Source organism: Eupeodes corollae, chromosome 2 (assembly GCF_945859685.1).
Source record: "Eupeodes corollae chromosome 2, idEupCoro1.1, whole genome shotgun sequence".
NCBI lineage: Eukaryota > Metazoa > Arthropoda > Insecta > Diptera > Syrphidae > Eupeodes > Eupeodes corollae.
This window is the reverse complement of record NC_079148.1, coordinates 16119424-16138078: the sequence shown is the minus strand read 5'-3', so window position 1 is coordinate 16138078 and position 18655 is coordinate 16119424. Positions and strand designations below refer to the sequence as shown.

Below are 18655 nucleotides of genomic sequence, written 5' to 3'. Positions count from 1 at the left end.
AATTAGTTTGAACATAATATTTAAAATTTTTGAAGAGATATTTGAGTTTTTTTATTTTTAGATTTTTATTTTTTGTACAAAAACTGTCAATTCGATTTTTTTCAAAATTTTACTGAATGTTGACAACAATATTTTTTAAAAGATAAAAGTACATTAAAGCCAATATCTCAAATTTTTGAAAAGATATTCGAGTCGAAAATCAATTTTTACCCACTTTTATTAATTTTTTTTTGATTTTTGATTTTTCTTAACATTTTTCAGAATATTGAAAGCAATATTTATTATAAGATAAAATTAGTTTGAAGCCTAAATTTCAAGTTTTTGAAAAGATATTTGGATCGATATTCCATTTTTATGAACTTTGAGTAATGTTTTTTTTAGATTTTTATTTTTTATAAAAAACTGTCAATTCGATTTTTCTCAAAATTTAAGCAGATGTCAAAAACATTATTTTTAATTGAAAAAATTGTTTGGAGATAAAATCATATTTTAGTCGTAAAATTTTGGAGGTGACACATTTTTTTCAGTTTTTTTGATCTATAAAAAAATTCGTTTAATGGATTTTTTTCAAAAAATATACTTCTTTGATATCACATTACAATATATTGTTTAAAATTCTCTAGCGTTTTTGGTTGGTAAGATATTTAGGGTTAACCAAAATGTTCACCTTTTTTCAAACTGCTATGGTAAAAAACCCACCCACTCAATTTTCTTGAGAGCCCTTTCTGCATCTTCCTGCCTTATTATCTGTCTAACAAAATTTATTATCTGTGCTTATGGTTTAATTCAGTTCAAGCTTTAAAATTAAGGTCTTGAGCAGATTGGCCTTAAAATTTTTAAAATTATTTTAGAGATAAATTGTATGGTGAAAAATCGAAAATTCATATTTTCTCAAAAATTACATGAAAGATTTGTATGAAATGTTTTCTAATTTGTTTTTCTTAAATTGGCTTCTTTTAATATGAAATATATTTTTGTTTTACTTATACTTTATAGAATATGTGTTAATTTATTTTTTTTTCATGAACTGGTACATGGATTGAAATAATTTTTTTTCTCAGCAAACTCTTATAAGAAAAATTTATTAAATTATTAAATTATTTAATTAAAATTTAAATCTTATATACTAAAAACTGCTAGGTTTATTAAATTTAGGATTTTTTTTGGAAAAATGAATGGCATTTACATTTTCCTTTGGTAATAATTCTTCTAAGAGATGATCACAATTTTCATCCCATATGTAGATCTTAAGATTTAACACCTTTGAACTTTTTTCTTTAATTCTTAAAAATCTCAGAAATCAATAATCAAGACTATAAAGATGGAATTCGTGAACACCTTTTGATTGCTGCCAAAAATACTTTTTTTTTAATTTAAAAATGAAACCCACTATTGGGAAACCCTGCATTTTTAAAACGATTTTTGTAAAAAACAAAAGGAATTATTTTACTATAGTCATTTCTGTATGACTTGGCCACACATCTTTTTGTTCGACCACAGAAAAACGTAGCAAAAACATTTCGCTGTAACGGTTTCCATTGACTGAAAGGTGACGATCCTAGTTTTTATTTATTAGTAAAAGCTTCAATATTGTGACATAATATTTTAAGAATATTTTGTCTACCTTCTTCGTTTAAAGTAAAGTGTAAACAACAATTGGGGTTGGTTTTTTATTAGGTTCTTATATCCCTACCCAGTCTTTATATAAAGTGAACAAACCCCATCTCAATCTTACCACTTTACCATACATTGTTTAACTATGTAAGTTAACCTTGTAATATTACAAACACTAAAACGAACATTCTGAATTAATTCTCAATTTCATTAATTAACTTCAATGTAATTTATTTCGTTTTGATTCCAATGAATGCGTGGGAAGATAATTTACATTTTATATTGTTCTTATGCTTATTCCATCAAATTTAAGCATTTCTGATAAGAGATGAGACTAGGGTATAGAGATGCAATGTATGCAACTGAGACAAACGAAGTTAATATATCATTGGAGTAAGTCATTGGAACTATACTACTTGAAAGCTAGAAAGAAGAATCTTTATGACTTTTATAGTATTTTTTATATGGCATACTTACAATTGAGGTTATAATCCCACCCAAAACACACCCAGATGATGAAATGAACGAATTTAAGAGCTTACATCCAACTTACTCCGATTATGGACTCATGTCTTTGTCTTCTCTTACGTACATTTAATTTTTTATAAATGTTTTAAATATTTTCTAATTTACGAAATATAGAAATTCTAAAAGTTTTTCAATTTTCAAGAAATGTTGCGGATTGATAATTTCTATGGAATACTTTTGACATTATTTAGGTACCCAATCTTTGAAAGTTGGAACCATTTCGTTAGTGTCTATGTATTGTATACGTAAGATACGTACTTAATAAAATATAAAAATAAAAGATACATTATGTATTATTATTGTTTACGTCGGAGTGTATTATTATTCATTGGTCTATGTTGCAAATCGATTTAATATCAAGGAAGCCAAGAGAATAACCTCGTAGCGGTGAGTAGTATTAACATTTCTTAAGACCGCCACAAAAATATTGCCTTTACCAAAGCTACACCAAGAGAATATACCTAGGAGAAAAAATAATGGAGTGACCCTACAATCTAAGTCTGTATACCTCAAATTGATAAATTGGGCCTTAGCCGTACTGCAATATTTTAAAACGGTATTTAAACAAATTGTCTCGTTTAATGAATCTTACAACTAACATACAAGTCTTTAAGTTGAACTTGAAAAACTAAACCCAAATAAAATTTAATTTTACGATAACATACGCTATTCCTCTTTGTACTCAAGAAATGTTACTCAAATTATTTATACAAAAATTTAGTGTATGAAAATTTGAAAAATATAACAACATTTTGTGTAATATGATAGAAGTTTAAAGTTTACTCACAACAAAATTTAGCAGAAGATTTCTATTTTTTGCTAAAAAAAATGTCAATTGGGGCGACTTACAGTTGTGTTCATAAAAATAGCAGTGCTCTCCAAAAAACAAAAAGGCCTTCAATATCAACGTTATAATATATTTCATTAAACTTTTAATAACAAACTAAAATATTTTATTCATAAAAACAGAAAATAAGTATTATTAATTTCTTACTGTTAGCTTTGTCACAATAAAAACCGTTTTTTAAATATATGACTGTTTATAAAAATAGCAGTGCATGACAAAGTACTGGATCTATTACGTAAGAAGTAAGAAAAACTGTAATAAGTTTTAAGAATGTATACAAATAATGTTAGCTTACAATTACTTATTTATTGCATAACCATTATTTTTTATGATGCTCCGCATCTACGTGGCATCGAGTCCACTAAAACCTGACACATCTCGACTGGTATTGCGTTCCAAAAATCACGCACTACTTCCCACAATTTTTCGAATTCTTGGGTTTTGCTTCATGAACTGCGTTCTTAACATCCCCCAACAAATATTTGATGGGGTTAAGGTCGGCGATCCACTCCATAACGGATAACTTCTTCTGCGCAAACCATGATTTTGCCTTTTTTGACGTATGCTTTGGGTCCAAGTCTTCTTGGTATACCCAAACCAAAGGCAATTCCTCGTCAGCATAGGGTAACAAAACCTCCTAGAGAATTTTCAAATACTCGGTTGCATCCCTTATACCCCCGATAGGATAAATAGGCCCGACCCCGTAATATGAAAACAAAAAAAGCCCATATCATAATTTTTCCTCCACAACGCTTCACTGTTTTTATAGTGTACCGTGGAGCGTATGCTGCATTTTAGTGTGTTCTAACATATACTCGACGACCTTTGGACCCAAAAAGGACGAATTTCCTTTCATCCCTCCACAGAACATTCCTTTATTTCTCTTATGCCCAATCTCCATTCTCTTTGCCACATGCCTTTTGTCAATAATGGTACCTTGCGTGGACTTCGGGCTGGTAACTTCGCTTATAAAAGACGTCTTCGTATTGTGACAACGCTAACAGTTCAAGTCCATTTCTTATTTTCCTAGAGCCAATGGAAGGGTTCTGTTTTGCTAACTTAACAATTTTTCTGTCAGTAGTCATCCTTTTTGGTAATCGCGTTTTCGGTTTATTTTGCCATTTTAAGGCGTTACAGACCATTTTTGCTGAGTAACCTAGGATGTCTTGAATATTTTGGTAGGTTTTTCCCCCAAGCGTAGTTTTCGAATAAGTTTTAAAATTTCTTCGGTGCAGTTTCTTGACCGTCCCATTAATTAATTTTGTGCTAACATTTATTAAAGTTTCTGTCATTGAAACAACATTTAATGATTGAAATAATTTATTTTCTGATTGACATATTGTACGTAATGCAAAAAAAGGGGACACATTCGGTGCAAAGACTTTGTACCAAATTTTCAACTAAAAAATCAGGTCTTCATTGAAAACGATTTAATCATTCAAAAATTTAAAATTACATTTATGTAAAAGAAAACTTGTGGATTCAATAAAATATTTTTTTAGTATAACAATCCTAGAAATCTTTGGCGTTAATTTTAATTTTTTTAAATTGGAGTCGACTTAAAAGAGTTTTAGAATGAGGGTTGACTCTTTGATAATTGTAAATAATATAAAGAATACTTTAACGCTTTTAACTTAGTAACTAACTTTAAAAGCAGCAAAATGCTTGTAAATCTTTTTTGAAGTATACTCTATCAAAAAAATCATTGTGGTACCTATTGTTGGACTAAAATTCGCATCAAATCATTTTCTTCTATCAAATGACTGTGTCTTCACAGGCCTTTGATATATTGTGCAATAAAACATTAACTTCCAAACTTAAATTCCAAGGCTCTAACTATAAAGTTGTTAGTTGAGTTTCGTCGTACTTATAAAATAGACCATACAGCGTAGTTTTTAGAAATGAGCGGTCATCATATTTTTGTACCAACGCTGGCCTACCATAAGGTAGCCACTTAGGACCTTTACTGTTTTTTTACGTCAACGACTTACCGTCTATTATAAAACACTCATCTGTTTTAATTTACGCTGATAACATTAAAGTTTTCAAACGTATTGACTCACTTGACGACTGTTTGCTCCTACAAGATGATCTAAAAAGTTTTCGCGAATGGTGTTTTATAAATAAGCTTTTACTAAACATAGACAAATGTAAATCAATGTGTTTTACACGCAAACAAAATGTTTTGACTTTCAATTATCAATTAGACTCTTCATATTTGACTAAAGTCTCTACTTTATCTGACTTGTGTAGGTATTATTCTTGACTCAAAATTAACTTTTACAAATCATTATGACTAAAAAATCAAAAAAGAGGCTGGGATGCGACCCACCTGATAGTTTCCCATCCCGTCTGTCGATTTGTCTTGCTTTAAAGTTTGTCTATATGCACTTGTATCAATTTTTACCAAATTAACGTACTATTTTTTGTAGATTTTATTTTTTATGAAAAAATGGACTGTTGGATTTTTATATTAAAATTACTGAATATCGAAAACAATATTTTCTGTGAAATAAAATAAGTTTGAAGACAATATTTTTAATTTTTGAAAAGCTATTTGAGTCGAAAGTAATTTTTTTAAAAGTTTTAGTATTGTTTTTTTTTTAGAGTTTTATTTTTTGTAAAAATACTGTCAATTCGATTTTTCTCAAAATTTTACCAGATGTCAAGATTGTTTTGGAGATAAAATCATATTTAAGTCGTAAAATTTTGGAGGTGACAACTTTTAATTCAGTTTTTTTGATTTATAAAAAAACCGTTAACTGTATTTTTTTCAAAAAATATACTTCTTTGAATTCACGGTACAATATAGCATATAAAATTTAGTTCAAGTCTCTAGCGTTTTTGGTTCTTAAGATATTTAGGTTTAACCAAAATGTTCACCTTTTTTTCAAACTGTTATGGTAAAAAAACCACCCACGCAATTTTCTTGAGAGCCCTTTCTGCATCTTTCTACCTTATTACCTGTATAACAAAATTTATTTGAAGTCGATATCTTTTCTGGTTCTTCAGCTATAGACGACGAAAAACACGTTGCGAACGTACGGACGTACGAACGTACGTACACACGCACGCACAGACATCTTTCTAAAAATCTTTTATTTCGACTCTAGGGACCTTGAAACGTCGAGAAATGTCAAAATTTTCAATTTGACAAATCGGACCCATTACAATAACTTCCTACGGGAAGTTAATAAGACACTCGGATTTATGAAACGTTTTTCACATGATTTTCGTGACCCATATATTCTTAAACTTCTTTATATATTATTTGTAAGACCAATATTGGAATATGGCTGCATAATATGGGCTCCCTTTTATTCAGTCCATATAAACAAAATAGAAGGAGTACAAAGAAGATTCATTCTAAACACAAAGAGTACATTCAGCTGTGCTTTATTATAAAATTAATCAATGGGTTAAGGCCCCCTCAACCAATTGATTTCAGTTTACAAGTATTACTTTTTGGTGTATTCCATAAGCGATGATTTTAAAAGTAAAACATTTAAAGTACATTTTTTCCATACTTCAGTTTAGCCTCTCTTTTTTGCAAATTACTTAAAGCATTCTAAATCTATAAATCTAAGATTAAATGTAATATATGTAAGTCTTAAGTTAAAACGTTAGTTTGTTAAACGTATTCAATAAATCACCAAAATCGCCGGTATCCTTAGCTGGAAAAGTGAATTGGCCGAGGTAAAAAAAAAAGAGTCAACACAAAAATTGAATTTCCGAAGTGGAATCCCGGACTGAGGGATGTCTTAATTAATGGAATGCTTTACCACAGCTCCAAAAAAAAAATAAAAAAAAATGACCTAGGTCACTTTTAAAACATTCATTAGATAGAACAAATGTTAAATGTGTTTAAAATTCATACAAATTTATACAAGACTTTTTAAATAAAGAACTGCTTTAAGAAGAGTCGGCTGTATTGCTTTAACGAGAACTGTTTATAATTTTGCTCCATTTACTTTATATTAATACCAAAAATAATGAAGTTACCTTTCCTATTCGCTCAGAAATCCCGAAATTGAACTATCGTTCAATAATGAAAACTACTGATACTGATTTTATATAAATTGAAATCGTTTTAAAATTTCAGGTCCTATAAAGGGACCAGGTATAGCTATAATTGAAATCGATCCGGAAAAATGTTTGAATCGATAAAGGACGGTGTTTCCGTTTGATGAGAAATGAAAATTAGTATTCTGATTTTTTTTTCGCAAAAAACGTATTTTTCTATTTTCGGGACGGAAATTCATTTTTCTGAACGGCTGATACTTTTATGTTCAAAAGTGAAACAAATCGTTCTACTGATTTGTGTTCCAATTTCACAACATTCGAATGACATATTTCTGTCAGTAAAAAATTTTAGGAGGATTTCAATTAGGAACTTTTTTTCAATGACAGAAATTTTAATGATAGCTATAAACGTCCTGTCAAAAAAATTCCAATGATTAAAACCAATGATAGCTATAACTGGCGCCAAATGGGAATGTTCATCCGACATAAGGGAATTGAAAGTAAGGCAAGTTTCTATTATCTGATTGGCCAGCTGCTTAAAATGACTTTCCAATTAAGGCAACTTTAATGGAAAGTTGACTTTGATGTTAGCCAAGAAAAATCTCCCTAAGGGGCCGGTTATACCTATCAGTAAAATTTGAAACAGCAGGAATCCGAAATGTTTTACTGATGAGCGTTTATAGCAATCAGTTAACTTACGTCATTAAACGTCACTTTCAATCATTGAGCTTCGCGCATCAGACAATTTGTTAACTGTTGTTTTCATCAGTAAAATGTTTAATGATGTGATCGGAACAGTAAAAAATTGGAAAACCAACAGTAAAACGAAATGGAATTTTTTGTGGCTTTTGGCAGTCAGCTGTTCAGTAAAATAAAATTTCATCATTAAAAAATTAAAATGGATTTATAAATCAAATAAAACTTTAAATGCATTGTTTCTTTTTGAAAATTAAAGTTTTTTTTTTTATTCAATTGAAAGCTGAACTTTATTTCTTTATGATTTATTTTTTTCTGCACAACTTCATTTGATGATTAAGTAATATTTCTTTAAACACAAATCGTGATAGACTTGTAGCTTGCATGAGGATTGTTTTGTAGACAATAATGTGTTTGATAGTTTTTGCACTTTAAGCTTTAAGTAGAGGTTTGTGAAGTAAAGTTCTGAATTTGAAACTCATGACACTTGGAAAAGTAACGAGTTACCTTGGTCAAAATTTACGTTCAAAGAATGAAATTGAATGCAAATGAAGTCCCTTATGTGGTCTGAACTTGCCCAATTTCCCTTACGTTCACATTCACTCACACAAATATCTCTAAAAATCCTTGATTTAAAGTCTAGCTCAGCTGTAAGCTGTTACCTCACACTTAGAAAAACGCATAGCCAATGGAAATTTTAAAGGCTTATGGATTCTGTTTTTTTTTTTAATCAAATCAATAATTTGCATACATTTCGAATGAAATATGAATTCAAAAATAAAAACGCAAAATCATAAGCATGTCATAAGGTCCGAGAACATAGCTACGAAATTTCTTAATTTAAAACATTCCTTCTTTCTTCTTTAGAAGAATGTTAACCAACGTAATTCTAATTAAGCAGTCAATATACTGACTTTTGAATCTTTTGATACAGGAATGGCTGTTAAGAGATGAGTGAATATTTGTATTGAGCTGAAGCCAGATGCATTCATTGCTGCGTGCTTCTGACATTACCTTGTGGTTGCTTTCGAATTCAATTGTTGACTTGGCCTTATGCCTGGTGGGAGTAAGAAATACTTAATCTTACATATTCTCCTTTTCCCAGAGTTAGTGATAAAGAGGTTGTTAACCCCTTTGAGTACACGTGTTTTCCATAACCAATTAGCATTATAATTGATTTGTGTCCTAACAATGAACGTTGATTCAAAAATATAATAATTACATTAAACGAGGTATAAGTCATTAGGGAAACTATTAATTGTCATTTTAGTTATTCCTTTGACTATATTTTCAAATAATTAAGTTCTTTTTTTAGTCAACTTTGTTCGACCTCATCAATCATTCAATATAAAGAGAATTGATTCAATAGTAACTTTTTTCTAATTTAAATGGATTTATTGTGACATTTTATTTCATTTCGGCAATTAGTCCTGTTTTCTGTATTTTCATGGGAAGTGAGTGAGAGTGGATCCAATTATGAGAAAGTAAAAATAATTTTCCATTAAAATAAGAAAATATCAATCAATTTTATTTAAGTAAACTTTGAATCACATCAATTACCATTTAAATCAAATAAAAAACATACTAATTACATTACATATCTTACAACTGAGTATTATACACTAAGTTCAATAACTTCACTTCGATTGGAATGGATCCTTTCCAATATATCTATCCAAGAGTTTATCACCCTCTGGATCGACAGCTGATAGCTGTGAAAATCCTTCTTCATCAACAAAACAAATCTCATGACCATCAGGATCTCCAAGAATAATAACACGAACGGTGGCTTTGCCAGGAGTATCCAGGGTTATAAGTGGTGTTAGAATTGTTCCAGATGCAGCTTTTATTAATTCATCAATTTTTGGTTGTTCATCGAGAGGAACAGCAAAAGCAATTCGTCCATAGGCTTTAGCACGATTCAAAGGCTCTGAGATTTCACGAATTCGTAGGGATGCTTGTTTATTGCCGTAGGAGAGAAGCAACGATTTGTTCTCTTCCTTGAGTAATGTCATCTTGAGCAAGTCCTTCCAATATTTTTTGGAATTGCTGAGATTTGATGAATTAATTGTAACTTCAACCACTGGATCAGAATGACTGGGTTGGGGTTCATTGATGACAAAGAATTTGTATCCATCAGGGGAAGTCAGCACATCAAGGTTGTTCTCTTTTGTGGTTGGATAGTTGTTCGATTTTGCGCGCTCGAGGGCTTCCTTGGATTTTATTGTGATGCCACCAAAATCGTTTCCTGTAAGAGAAGAATATTTCAGTAAAAAATGTTGCAATAGTTAAAAGTTAAAATAAAAGTAAATTGAGATTTTGAGAATCAAGAAATTGAACGTTATGCGTTATCTTGTTTTTTTTTTTTAAATAATGAAGAAACTTCTAGAAGGTGACGTTCTTAGCAGTGAGAGTCTACTTATAATGAACTTTTTGGAAGTTTGACTTTTTATACAAGATTCAATGTATCTAGAAAGGATTTTGTAACTTTTAAATATTTCAGTATTATGTACGAATATATTGCTGAAACCTAAAAAAGAATAAAAGATCTTAATGACTAAAAGTATGGCTTTCGTAGCAATATGTCTAACAGGGCTCCGTTTTGTCTCCGACACACGTCCTTCATCTTGATGATCTTTTATCTGAAACTACTAATTGTTTCGCTGACGACAGCACCCTCATTTTTTTGTATGGATTTTTAAATGTGAAGTTTGGCTATCAACAGCGGAATGTTATTAATTTATTGAATTCTAGTCTTGAGAGCATTGTCCAAGGGGAATCAAAATCCATATAAAATGTAATGCTTTAGAATCTCAATTCAGTGTAATGTCGTAGAAGCATTACATGCCCTTAAAAATACGATCAACGGGTGAAACAAACCATCTCTTCTGGAGAAATAGAATATTTAGTCGCCAAAAAGAGTTTTAAGCCCATTTGATGTAGCTATAATTTAGAAAGTCTTTAATTTTTCAAAACTCGAGTTCAATTCCAATATAAGGGGCAGATGCCTTAAGAACCCATTTACGATTTGTTGACTGAATTCAAAAGAGGTTTCTGAAAATTTCTAACTGGAACATTTGTACTTCTTAAGCAACTTCATCCACTCAAACAATTCAACCGCAATACCCGTTCTTCTAGCAGTCCTCATTAGTTTATCGTGGAAACCAGTTGCGGACATACTTTTAAATACAGTTATTCTTTTCTTTACCTACCACGTTCAAAATATTCCACAAATTACAATATTCAGACATTCTAAATCATGTATATCGATATCTCCTTGCTAACCCTGCACTGCGTAAGATCATTATTAAGGTTAACCTAAACTTTTGAGTGGGCCTAGAATATATAAAACGCAACAGATAGCTTTGCTACTAATTGAAGATGAATACCTAGAGCCAGTGTTGTTATAATCCTGTCTTAGAGCTTCTCTCACACTTAGGGATTTAGGGATGTGTTTTTGAGAAAGGTCTAGACGGTGCTTTTAGGTTCCAGGTCATCATAAGTCCCTTTTAGAATACATAATATTGTTGTTTATCCTTTATATGATATGGTTGGAATCTAGATAGTGCTGAATAAAGGTTCGCTTAGGTCACCGAGAAATGTCTCTCCTAAAAATTGCCTGCTACGATGTAAGATGTAATTGCCAAAAAAGGCAGTTGCAAAGTTTGGAAGCTTATTTACTTTTCTCTTAAAAACTAAACAACATTTTAAGCCAACACCAAACCACACTTTAAAGCCATTAGCAAAAACACGGGGTGCAACGAAGTCTCGTCACAGTATCATCTTTTCAACTAAAATTTTATAAAAAATTAGACGATAACCACAATCAAAAAAACGAAAAGTCTGAGAGTACCTAAAAGCTATACTGAAATCTTTGTTATGATTGCATTCATTGACTTAACTTTGCAATTTCATTAACACAACGCATATTCCGTCTGAAACCAAAAACTCCACAGATGCATTCAAGATAACAACTGATACCAGTTCGTGTATTGTTTGAAATCGGAATCACCCAAAATAAGGTTCGTCTAAACTTGAATTTGTTTATGCGCATTTTACTGATAAAGAGAAAACAAATTATTTTCTAATCTGATGTTATCAATTGAAATTTCTTTTCAACCTAAATTAAAAATTCAAAAGTAGGCATGAACTTCGATAACATCATCTTCGCTTTAGAAACTGTAACCTTCTAAAGCTACATTCTTGTACATCAGGAACACGCTAAAGTCACATGTTAAAAATACTTGAATATCAAATTAATGACAATGACTGGGAAAAAATTAAAATTGCAATTATAGGCCTATATCATACAATATACTAAATTATGTAATTAAAAATTCTATAAAAAACAAGTTCCAATTAATCAAAAGTACCATGATAAGACAAAACCGCCAAAACCATCATCATTGATTTCGTAAGAGGTTAAAAAACAAAAATTGCACGGCATAAATTCAATTACCTACTTATACTCGTATTTCACCACAACTATTAAATTATCTTTTTAAAAGATATCAATTGAAAATGACTAAGTTCGATGCCATATTCGGAATTTAGACTTAAACAAAAATCATATCAAATAACCGAGATCTAAGACGTTCCTTTTTTTTGCCTGCCTTTGAAGTTTGAAGATAAACAAAAAAAAAACGAATAGCAGATAAAACAATCTTATAAAATCAAAAAATGTATATATCAAGCCGTTTTTATCGCTGTTATTTATACTGACTGAATGATTATATTTTGTTTGTTTATGGAAGCTATAACTTATGAACGTGCGAGACGTAGAGTTTAAATCCATGTGCTTAGTCAAGTCACATGACTAACATAAGATAAATCAAGTGATGTATATTTTTTGTTAAAGAAGTTACTATTTATACAATAGTGAAATGACAATAATTAATATCGCCGAAAGATTATAAGATCTGCTCGATCACCTTAACCAAGAAGGCAGACAAATCACGATTTCTAAGCAGATATAGGACACATAACTCAATCAATACTGTCGGAAATTATTGATCTAGCCGTTACCTTTAACTTTAAGTATAACATATTAGTAATTAATAGTCTTTAGCCTAATTAAGGATGACTGTCGAGGAGAGAAGGGAAATTTCAGCTTGGGAAAGAAGCAAATGTTAATGTTCTAAGGCACTACCAACACTTGTTGATTGTTTTCTATATTTTCTATCCTTTACACCAAATTTAAAATCTCAAAAATTAGCTAAGACAGTCTAGAACATGGAAATGTGCTACACACCCAAATTACATTTATTAAGCGATAGAAATTCCCATCTCTTATTATATAGGGCTTTAAATTAAAACTAATATCCCAAAATGATTCAAAGTCAGAATTTTGAAAATAAGAAAAGGTTTACATTTAATTTGTCCAACGTATTTCTTTGAAAGAGAACATGGATTTTGTTGCCATCTTTTAAACTCTTAAATTTTGTCTCCAAGAGATCACGATAGGAATTTATTTTGGAAAAAGAATTAACTTTAATTTTTGAAAATAAGTGAAAAGAAATGTTAGAAATTTTACGAGACAACAAGGCAACAAAGTTACTGGAAATTTCTCGTTACAAAATATATTCTCATGCATAAGTTTCCTTTTCTTTTTTGTAAAAGGTGCAAGCGGTTACTCTACCGCTACAGAATTCAGCAGTTTTCGACTTAAGATCGTATGGCATTTAGTTACCAGAAAATTGACACCAAAACCAAATCATACATTTAAAATGATAGCCAATTTTAATTCGGGAAAGGTGCACGACGAGAAATCAAGGGGCAAGCCATAGAATACAAAAGATTTAAGATAAGAAAACGATTAAGGTATTTTTTTTTTTCAATTTAAATACGGAATTTTTTCAAAACTCGGGGGACAATGAACGCTCACTGAATTATTAATGTCAAATAAATCACAAAGTTTTCAATAAAAACAACATTTCGAACATAGTGATTCACGAATTTTGAGAATTTTCAAAATAATCTTTTAAATAACATTTTAGACTAAATAGCTTCAACAGATAGACCATGAGTCATTGGCCGGGCAAAACCCTAAATTTGTTTGGAAAACTTCCACTTCATCTAACAAAGCAGAGCTATCATTCTGTCTATTTTTCGTTGAAGAAAAATTAACAGAGATACATATTTCAAGGTTTAAATGCATGGAGAAGACATTTTGGATGCAACAGGACGGTATCATAAACAGTTGGACCAATTTTAAACATTCATACCTAATAGTTAAGTAAAATCGAGGTGTTTTTAAAAAGTCTCGTGTTTTGATTGAGATATTCCGTGATATAATTTTAAAAATTGCAGAGAAAACGAGAGTTTCAATTATTTTTCTATGAAATCATTTCTTGAAATAAAATTATACCAGAATTATTGTGACAGTTAATTTATCAATTGATAGTTTAAAAATATTAAATTCCGGGCTTGAAAAACTTCACTTATTACACAAATAAGTAATTTCTAACCTACCATAGGAAGTTATTCTAATGGTTCCAAAGTCTCGAATTAAAGAATTTGAAATTTCTCAACGTTTCAAGTCTTCCATATTTCAAGAACCAGTTGAGATATCGACTTTAAATAAATAAATTGTGTTATACAGATACAAATTCAGAAAGAACTCTTAAAAAATTGAGTTGGGTAGTTTTTTTTACAATTTAAAAGAAGTAAAAATGTTGGTTAGCTCAATATATCTCACGAAATAATAACGCTAGTGACTAACTTTTAAGTAAGTAAGTAACTAAGAATAACGATTTTGACACATGGTCAATTTTTGAGAAAAATCGAATGTAAAAAAACTTTACTGAAAGGTGGTAAGAATTCATTTTCGACTCAAATATCTTTTGAAAAATTAAAAATATTGGCTTAAAACTAATTCTTTCTTAAAGAAAATATTGTTTTTGTCATTCAATACAATTTTTATAAAAATCTGACAATTAGGTTTTAGAAATTAATATATTAAAAAATCAAGGCTCCGGGCGTCCTGGTCTACCCCATTCTTCCAGTGCGGAGCCATTTTCTTCCATGCTGTCTTCTACTATAAATCTTAGCGCAAAAGACTTTTCGGGAGTGCTACTTGCTAACTACCGAAGCCTACCATGTTTTAGCTTTGTTGCTATGTATATCAGTTTTTTGGTATAATTTGTATAACTCACTGTTATACCTCCTTCGAAGCAAAATTGATAAAAATAGATGTTCGATTCTCGATATTTTGTGAAAAAATGGTATTGGCTTTAAAATGATTTCATTATGTGCTAAGTTTTCTAGAAAAATAAAATCTGCATTTTTGTATATAAGAAATTAAAACTTTCAGGAAATACTACTAAAATTGGAAAGAATTGGTTTTGGACTAATAATTTGTTTAGCAAAAATAGATTTTGAAATCATTTGTTCATAATTTTTAGTTAGTTTTAAACTTTACATATGAAGTTATTGTAATGGGTTCGATTTGTCAAATTGAAAATTTTGACATTTCTCAACGTTTCAAGGTCCCTAGAGTCGAAATAAAAGATTTTTAGAAAGATGTCTGTGCCTGCGCGTGTACGTACGTTCGTACGTCCGTACTTCTGTAAGTTCGTACGTTCGCGAAGTTTTTTTTGGTGTCCATAGCTTAGGAAACAGTAGAGATATCGACTTCAAATAAATATTGTTATACAGATAATAGAGCAAAAAAACGGAGAAAGGACTGTTAAAAAAATTGCAAGGGTGGTTTTTTTACCATAGCAGTTTAAAAAAAAAGTGAACATTTTGGTTTACCGTAAATATTTCACGAATCAATAACGTGAATTAAATTTATATTATATATTGTAGCGTGATACCAAACAAGTATATTTTTGAAAAAAAATTCAATTCATAAATCAAAAAAACCTTTAAAAAAATTTGTTACCTCGAAAATTTTACGAATAAAAAATGGTTATATGTTTCTCCAAAACAATTTTGTGCAACAAAGAATAACGTTTTTGATATCAGTTACAATTTTGCGAAAAATCGAATTGACAATTTTCTTTTACAAAATAAAAACCTAAAAAAGAGGCTTCCCATCCCCATTGTCGATTTGTCTTGCTTTAAAGTTTGTTTATAAGTATCATTTTTTACCAAATTTGCGCACTATTTTTTTGTAGATTTCATTTTATTGAATATCGAAAATATTCTGTGAGATAAAATAAGTTTGAAGTCAATATTTTTAATTTTTGAAAAGCTATTTGAGTCGAAGGTACATTTTTACCAAGTTTTAGTACTGTTGTTTTTTTTTAGGTTTTTATTTTTTATAAATAAAAACTGTCAATTCGATTTTTCTCAAAATTTTATCAGATTTCAAAAACATTTTTCTTCGTTGCACAAAATTGTTTGGGAGATGAAATCATATTTTAGTCGTAAAATTTTTTTTCTTCAGATCTTGATTTATAAAAAAAACCGTTAAATGGATTTTTTTCAAAAAAAATACACTTCTTTGATATTACGTTACAATATATTATATAAAATTTAATTCAAGTCTCTAGCGTTTTTGGTTCGTAAGATATTTATGGTTAACCAAAATTTTCACCTTTTTTCAAACTGCTATGGTAAAAAAACCACCCACTAAATTTTCTTGAGAGCCCTTTCTGCATCTTTCTAGATTATTATCTGTATAACAAAATTTATTTAAAGTCGATAGCGAACGGACGTGCGGATGTACGAACGTACGTACACACGCACGCACATACATCTTTCTAAAAATCTTTTATTTCGACTCTAGGGACCTTGAAACGTTGAGAAATGTCAAAATTTTCAATTTGACAAATCGGACCCATTACAATAACTTCCTATGGGAAGTTAAAAAAAGGTACTCAAAGTTGGTAAAAATTTTGGCTTCCAAATAATTTTATCTTATAAGAAATATTGTTTTCAACATTTGGTAAAATTTTGAGAAGAGTGTCAGTTTTTTTTGTACAAAAAATGAAAACCAAAAAAAAAATTAATAAAATTTGATTTCAAATAACTTTGAAAAGTATTATTTTTAACATTCCGTAATTTTTGTTTATAAAAATCTAACAGTCAGTTTTTTCAATAAAAATTAAAATCTACAAAAAATAGTACGCAAAATTGGTAAAAATGTATGTTCGGTTCTCGATATCTCGTGAATAATAAAAAACATTGGCTTCAAATTAATTAACTTTTAAGAAATGCTGCTAAAATTGGTAATAATTGTTTTTCGACTAAAAATCTTGTTAACAAAAATAGATTTTGAAATTAATCTATTTCATCATTATGCAAAATATTGTTGATAATTTTTAGTTAATTTTTTTAAAAAATTCAACTGGCAATCATTTATCGACAGACGGTCATGGGTGGGAAGTTATCAGTGTAGGTTGTATCCCAGCCTACAGTATAATTAACATTTCTTGTAGTTTTCAACATCAACCCTAATATTTTAAACTCCTTACGCTACGAAACTTAAGTTCAGATAGAATGTACTTAGACTCACTTCTTTTTTTTTATATTTCACTCGTTTAATGTAGTCTAAGGCCCCAAGTTCATCTACTTTGTTTCATAGTTTGAAATTGCTTCAATATAATTTTCCCACTTAGATTAATTAAACATAGATACTTCCTTAAAATTTAAAATTCTAATACTCTTGTAATAAAATAAGATTATAATAAAAATCTTAATTAACTTGATATTCGGAGGTATCTATGGGAGATTTTAATTGCATTGTAAAAACTTACCTAGTTCATAGTTCTTCACTCCATAGTTGTAAGTGAGTTCGATAACAAAATGAGATGCTTCAGGTCCATAACCAACCATAGTCTTACTCCAGCGATTGTCATAAGGTCTGAAATTTTCCAAAACAAATTAAAAATAATAAGTTGTAAATAGTAATTGTATCCATATTTTTATCCAACATCAATTTCAAAAACTAATTAAAATTATCTCAAGGTAATTGGTTGATATCTCTATCAAGTTAGGAACATTTTCAAACTTACCCATTACATTGTGCATCACAACCCTGTGTGAATTCTTCGTGCCGCAGTACCTGTAATTACAACACGAGACAGAAGTTGTTTTAACAATCATTTTATGGCATACTAAATAGTAAATAGATAGGTAGACATCAGATAGATAGATATGACGTGGATACCTAATTAAGTTCTAGATTTATCTTAAAACCGGAATTTTTGTTTGCTTTTATATTATAAAATTATAACTATATGTACTTAAGTGTATATATGTGACTAAATAAGAAAAAATGACCTTCATTCCAAGAATGCTGCGATAAAAGAAAGCATTTTTAGCTCTATCACCGACTTTGAAAACATAATGCAAAGCACGTCCTGTAATTGATGTCATAGCTAACTTAATTGTTTAATGTTTTTAGCGTGTTCTAATTTTTCTTTATCAAGAATTTTTTAAGTGGGTTAATATTTGTTTAGTTTGATTTTTATTTCTTTCTTTTCAAGATAACTCAATGAGAATTTTATTTTTCTGATTAGAGACACTGCACAACTTTCAACATCAACAAGTAACGAACTAATAAATCGACGAAATCGAAATGAAGCACAAAATCAGAAAATTCGAATGAGAAACTTGAAATAATAGAAATAAAAAAAGAAATGAAATGAAATCAATTTTTTGACATTCGGCTTTTTATACACCATTCAAGTTTATATGTATTTGATTTGTTGTTGTTTTGTTCTTGTTTTTTAGATTGTCAAAAATATTCACCACAGTGTTTTTGATTCGCAGTGTAGATATAGATAGTTGGTTCTGGTATTCGATATTTGAGCTATAGTCTGGACAAACACCTCCAAAAATAACGCTACAAGTGGCATCTATGGATTGGTACTAGTGTTATACGGAAATGAAAGATATTTTTGAAATTTTAAAAAACAACGACAAGCCACAAGGATGTCCTGTCCGTTACTGTTGTATTTTATTTTAATTGTGAGAATAATAATAACAATAAGAATG

General features: G+C 29.7%; 1 protein-coding gene across 1 annotated transcript; it reads right to left on the bottom strand.

Moving 5' to 3' along the window:
* Window positions 1–9209: 9209 nt before the first annotated feature.
* Window positions 9210–18294, bottom strand: LOC129946741 (glyoxalase domain-containing protein 4). Its single transcript, XM_056057052.1, has 4 exons — window positions 17939–18294; window positions 17671–17720; window positions 17413–17519; window positions 9210–9956 (listed from the first exon to the last, which is right to left on the bottom strand). The coding sequence occupies exons 1-4, from the start codon at window positions 18032–18034 to the stop codon at window positions 9346–9348; spliced, it is 864 nt and encodes a 287-aa protein (XP_055913027.1). The 5' UTR covers window positions 18035–18294; the 3' UTR covers window positions 9210–9345.
* Window positions 18295–18655: the final 361 nt, after the last annotated feature.

What these genes read in the sequence shown, in the direction of transcription:
- LOC129946741 (XM_056057052.1), bottom strand. Translation starts at nt 18,034, where the DNA reads ATGACATCAATTACAGGACGTGCTTTGCATTATGTTTTCAAAGTCGGT. An exon ending in GCAGCATTCTTGGAATGAAG is followed by an intron (nt 17,721 to 17,938) that starts GTCATTTTTTCT and finishes TTGTAATTACAG; the next exon opens with GTACTGCGGCACGAAGAATT. An exon ending in AGTGAAGAACTATGAACTAG is followed by an intron (nt 9,957 to 17,412) that starts GTAAGTTTTTAC and finishes CTTCTCTTACAG; the next exon opens with GAAACGATTTTGGTGGCATC.